The 4,976-nt window shown below is 45.7% G+C and overlaps 1 protein-coding gene across 1 annotated transcript in view; it reads left to right on the forward strand.

The window, feature by feature from the left end:
- The window catches only part of LOC114068547 (immunoglobulin-like and fibronectin type III domain-containing protein 1), a 34,521-nt gene that overhangs the window by 8,448 nt on the left and 21,097 nt on the right, over positions 1–4,976 (forward strand). The window contains exons 5-9 of the mRNA XM_027904763.1: positions 445–544; positions 1,296–1,343; positions 1,887–1,932; positions 2,613–2,787; positions 3,314–3,427. Of these exons, the coding sequence (XP_027760564.1) occupies positions 445–544; positions 1,296–1,343; positions 1,887–1,932; positions 2,613–2,787; positions 3,314–3,427 (483 nt within the window). The remainder of the gene's footprint in view (positions 1–444; positions 545–1,295; positions 1,344–1,886; positions 1,933–2,612; positions 2,788–3,313; positions 3,428–4,976) is intronic.

The following is a 4,976-nucleotide window of genomic DNA, read 5'->3' on the forward strand; positions in this document are numbered from 1 at the left end:
GACAGCCCCCAGGGAATGGCTGGAGCTGTGTCAGGGCAGGCTCAGGGTGGATCTCAGGGAAAGGTTCTTCCCCCAGAGGGTGGTTGGCACTGAACAGGCTCCCCAGGGCAGTGGGCACAGCCCCAAGGCTGCCAGAGCTGCAGGAGGGTTTGGATGATGCTCTGGGGCACAGGGGGTGACTCTTGGGGCTGGGCCTGTGCAGGGCTGAGGGTTGGACAGGATGATCCTTGTGGCTCCTTTCCAGCTCAGCATATCCTGTGATTCTACATCTTCCCATATCTGAGATAACACAAAGATAAGCAAACAAAGCTTTTAAGAGCCCTTCTGGGAACAGAAGAGAGCTCTGAGGTGCCTTTGAGTAGCTGCTTTGTTAGAAGCTGAAGGTGTGAACTGAACCCCAGCCCAGTGCCGGGAGTGAGCAATTCCTGTGTTCTCATTTTGAAGATCAAAAAGCTAGTCATGGATGACAGTGATTTGTACCGGTGCTGTGCTGTCAATGAATATGGAGAAGCTTCCTGCTCTGTTGGCCTCAGGATCATCCAAGGTAGGGCTGACAGGGTGGACTCCAGAGGCCCCGTGGTTCCAAACAGCTCCTCTGGGGTGGGTGCCCCAGGCTTTGTCTGAGTATCCTCCCTGGGAAGGTCTGTTATTCCCCTCACTGAGGACTGGAGGTCTTTGGTGGCTTCGTGGCACTGGGAGCTTTAAGGCAAGGGAGAAGAAAGTGGAATTGTGGTCACTGCACTGGAGGAAAACCTGCCGCTCTGGATTTGACTGGGCTCAATCCTTTCCTTATATTGATGAACAAATCAGTCCTTTGGGAGGGGTCCCCTGCTTCCCTTTGTAGTCAGTGGAGAGAAATGGGCATTTTGTGGGTCAAATATAACTGATATTCTTGGAATCTCTTTGAGCAGAAGGTGGACTATGTTGGAAGTGTCCTGTAAATTAAGTTTAGAAGGCACCTCTCTGCAGTTGGTCACTTCCACCGTGGCTCCCCATCTCCAAAACAAGATGTTAATGTTTCCTCTCCTTGCTTAAACCATAAAGATCATGGGGCAGAAATATTCTCTTCCTCTGTGTGGAACATCTAGTAAGCACAGAGTCAATTGCAATAGGAATATCACATTTATAGATGGAGATTCCTGGGAATCAATGTCAGATAGACAAAAATCCAAACTGGGGTTTCCCCTTATATTGGGAACAGATACTGAAGTTTCATGATTCATGATTCATTGGCTTACTGCTGTTTGGTCATCTTATGACTTGTTTTCCTTCTGTTTTCTCTTATAAACTGTCAGTTGGCTTTAAGAGGAAAGCAAAATATGTTCCTGTTCATGCTGCTGATGGTAAGATAAAGATATATATTATATCATATCATATCAAATCATTATATCATATAATATTATAGAATATTATATTATATTATGGGGGAGGCATAATTAATAATACTCTGCCACATTATCCCAAATCTGTAAAGACTAAAGTGAGAAAAAGATTAATAAATCTCTAATGTTCTGTCATCTCTGCTTGCTCTTTACCTTTGGGTGAAGTGATGATGTTAAACATGGCTTTGAACTGTTCTAATTAGTGCTAGAGAAGGATTTTGGGATGTCAAACATAGCTGGATAAGAAATGTTAATATGGAAAATAGTGGGTTACTGGAGGACAGCCCTTTAGGGAGCACTGAACTTTATTAGCACTCAAAGGATGAGTCTGGCAGTGAGAACTGACTACAAGTTTCAGGACAGTTTGTAAAGTGTGAAAAAAATCACCAGAGCACAGCAGAAAGGGCTGTTGTCAGAGGTTGTTTTGCATTATCTTCTCTTTGGGGATGTATTTTACAGTGCTGGGTATCTGAATGTTTGCTGTTTCCCCCCACCCTCTAACAGAGCTGAAGAAGACACTCCAGGACTCCAAGAAGATGCTGAGGAAGAGGTAAGTCTCCATAGTGAGGGCCATTGTCACACTTCTGGAAGTTTGTTGATGACAGGGGACAACTTCATAGACCTGCAAAGCAACACTTCTTGTTTCCAAAGTTGTGGTGAGATTCCCTATGGAGAGACACCCCAGGACAAGCTGGCACTGCCTGTGAGGCTGAGATAAACACCAGGCACCAACCTCATTTAGAGAGGAATGTCCCTCTGCAGATTTTGACTGAAAAGATATGTTTCTCTGCTTTCCTGTGTTTACCTCACGAGTTATTTCCTGGCCAAGTGACAAATCTTCATGTCCTGGTGGTTCTGGATGATCAGGGTGAGCCCTGGCTCCCTGGCCAGGTGTACATGGTTCAATCCCTTCCCTTCCCAGCTGGGAACCTCCAAAGATTGCCTGATGGGAATGATCTCTGGCCAGTGCAGTCTTTGTTCCAAACTCTGCCAGTGACTCTGCTGATAATGTAACAGTGTTGACAGTTGTTCCCTGTCATCATTTAATTCATGGTATAGATGCAGAAAACCTCTTCTGGAGAAGCCCCATTCTTTCCTGCCTATGCCTCCAGGGCCAAGTGAACTACAGAAATGATGGAGAGACATGAAAGAGAATCAAGTATAGAAAACAACAAGACATATTGTTATCTGTCAAAATATCTAGATTTTTTTTCCCTCCCTGGTTCCAAGGGTTGTAGCACCAAAACCAAAACCCCTGGACAAAGAAGCCGTGTGGCAGCTGTTGCTCCACGCAGACAAGAGAGACTATGAGAAAATCTGTATTAAATATGGAATTGCTGACTTCCGTGGGATGCTGAGGAAGCTGCAGGAGCTGAGGAAGGACACAGAGAATGAACAAGATGAGGTAAAATAAACTGAAACCACTGATTTTTAACAAACTGCAGAGCCCTCAGTAGCTTCTGACAACAGGCTAAATCTTTGTAAAATGAAAATCTTACTGGAGAGAGAGTGATTTATGACAATGTTTAAAGAATTATCACTTTACTCCTGCAGATGAAAACGCTGATGACTTTTTTGAAAATTAGTTCATAGATTTTAGGAGATACTGACCATAGGGGGGTTCAGTTGCCTCTGATGAGAATTTGGACCCAAAATTGAAAAGTTATATGCTCAAGAGTCAAAACTGGCCTTGCCATACAGGGGCATGTGGAAACCTGCATGGACAGCGTGTGAATGACCAAGAGGCAGCACGTACAATATAATTTCTATACAGGAGGAATCCATGGAAGCTCACAAAAACATCTGCACACATAACATTAGAGGTAGCTCTATCTGCAGATAAAAAGTAGATTTCACATTATTTCAACAGCTTAAGAACTTCTGTCACGGCAGCTTTATAATTCACGAGGTTCTTCGATTTTCCTTTGCAGTTAATTCACAATATCAAAAACTTTGAACACATCAGAGTCAACAAGGAGGGAAACGCTACATTCAGCCTGGAGATGGAGCTGAAAAATAAAAACAGCAACGTGTATCTACTCAAGGTGAGGGGAGAGAGGAGATGGGCAGCAGCAGCTCAGGGCAGTTTGGGCAGTTGACTCAAGCAGTCACTGGAGTCTTCTACAGAAAATGCTTCATCTGCTGAGCAGTGGCTGAGAGCAAATAAAATTGTCTGTCCCTTGCAGAGTCGTTGCTGGGTTAGGGAGGAGTGTTGGTGTGTGTAGTCTTTGGTGGTGAATATCCCCTGGGATTTGTAAATCCAAGTACAGGGCACACAGTCAGTTACTGACATCCTTGTCAAGGGCTCTTCCAGTAAGAGGAAGTTCATGGAGCAGTTTGAGTTGGAAGGGACCTTTAAAAGGCCAACTAGTCCAATCCCTGCCATGGGCAGGGACACCTTCCACCATCTCACTGTCCCTAACCCCGTCCAACCTGGCGTTGGACACTTCCAGGGATGGGGCAGCCACAGCTTCTCTGGGCAACCTGTGCCAGGGCCTCACCACCCTCACTGTAAAAAGCTACTTTCTTATATCTGATCTAAATTGACCCTCCTTCGGTTTAAAACCATCACCCCTTATCCTAACAGAGTCCTTCAGGCTACAGAAATCCTGCAGTTTCATATAAATTTTATTCCCTTTCTCAAAGTATTCTACTATAACTCACTTCTGTGAAAGAAAATCTCAAGGAAGTAAAATATCCCATTTAGATGTGTAGTTCCTCTGATGTGACCCCCAGGTGCTCAGTGTTGTGGATGTGTTTCTGGAAGTTAAATTTCAGTCCAACTGTGGTTAGTGGTTCTAATACAGGGGAAATCAGGATTCACTGAAGAGGTCAGACTTCTGAGTCAAAGGTATGACATGAAGTCTGTGAGCCACAATGTGGAGAATGTAACCCAGCTGTGTTCCAGAAAGTGAACTCTCCTGCTTCTACAGCTGGGAGGATGCTGAAATCTAAGCAAAGAAAGCACTTTGTCTTTGAAGTTACAGTAACTGTGCATTAGTTAAGCCTCAAACCCTTATGTGGGCCAGCAAAGAGCTGCTGTTTTGCCCAGTTTGAGAGTCTGGTGGTCTGTTCTGGGCAGGACTTTCTGCACAGATGTTGCGTAAGCAATGCGCCCTGACCACTGTAAGCAGTAACAGAGTGGAGACTTCTCTGTTGTTACTCATTTGTATCAACAAGGTGATTGTAGCACCAATTTGCCCTGATTTGTGCTCTGCTCTGGGGTGGCCTCACATGGAATATTGTGGTCACAACAATGTAAGGAAGATATGAAACCATTAGAGAGTGTCCAAAGGAGGGACATGAAGATGGAGAAGAGCCTTGAGGGGAAGCTGTGTGAGAACACTGAGGGCACTTGGTGTGTTCAGAGGAGACTGAGGGGAAACCTCCCTGCAGTTCCACCTTCCTGGGCAGGGGCAGAGGAGGGGCAGGACTGAGCTCTGCTCTGGGGGGAGCAGGGACAGCCCCCAGGGAATGGCTGGAGCTGTGTCAGGGCAGGCTCAGGGTGGATCTCAGGGAAAGGTTCTTCCCTCAGAGGGTGGTTGACACTGAACAGGCTCCCCAGGGCAGTGGGCACAGCCCCAAGGCTGCCAG

This window comes from Empidonax traillii, unplaced genomic scaffold (genome assembly GCF_003031625.1).
Source record: "Empidonax traillii isolate 1590-97213 ecotype Southwest subspecies unplaced genomic scaffold, ASM303162v1 scaffold1085:size188410, whole genome shotgun sequence".
NCBI lineage: Eukaryota > Metazoa > Chordata > Aves > Passeriformes > Tyrannidae > Empidonax > Empidonax traillii.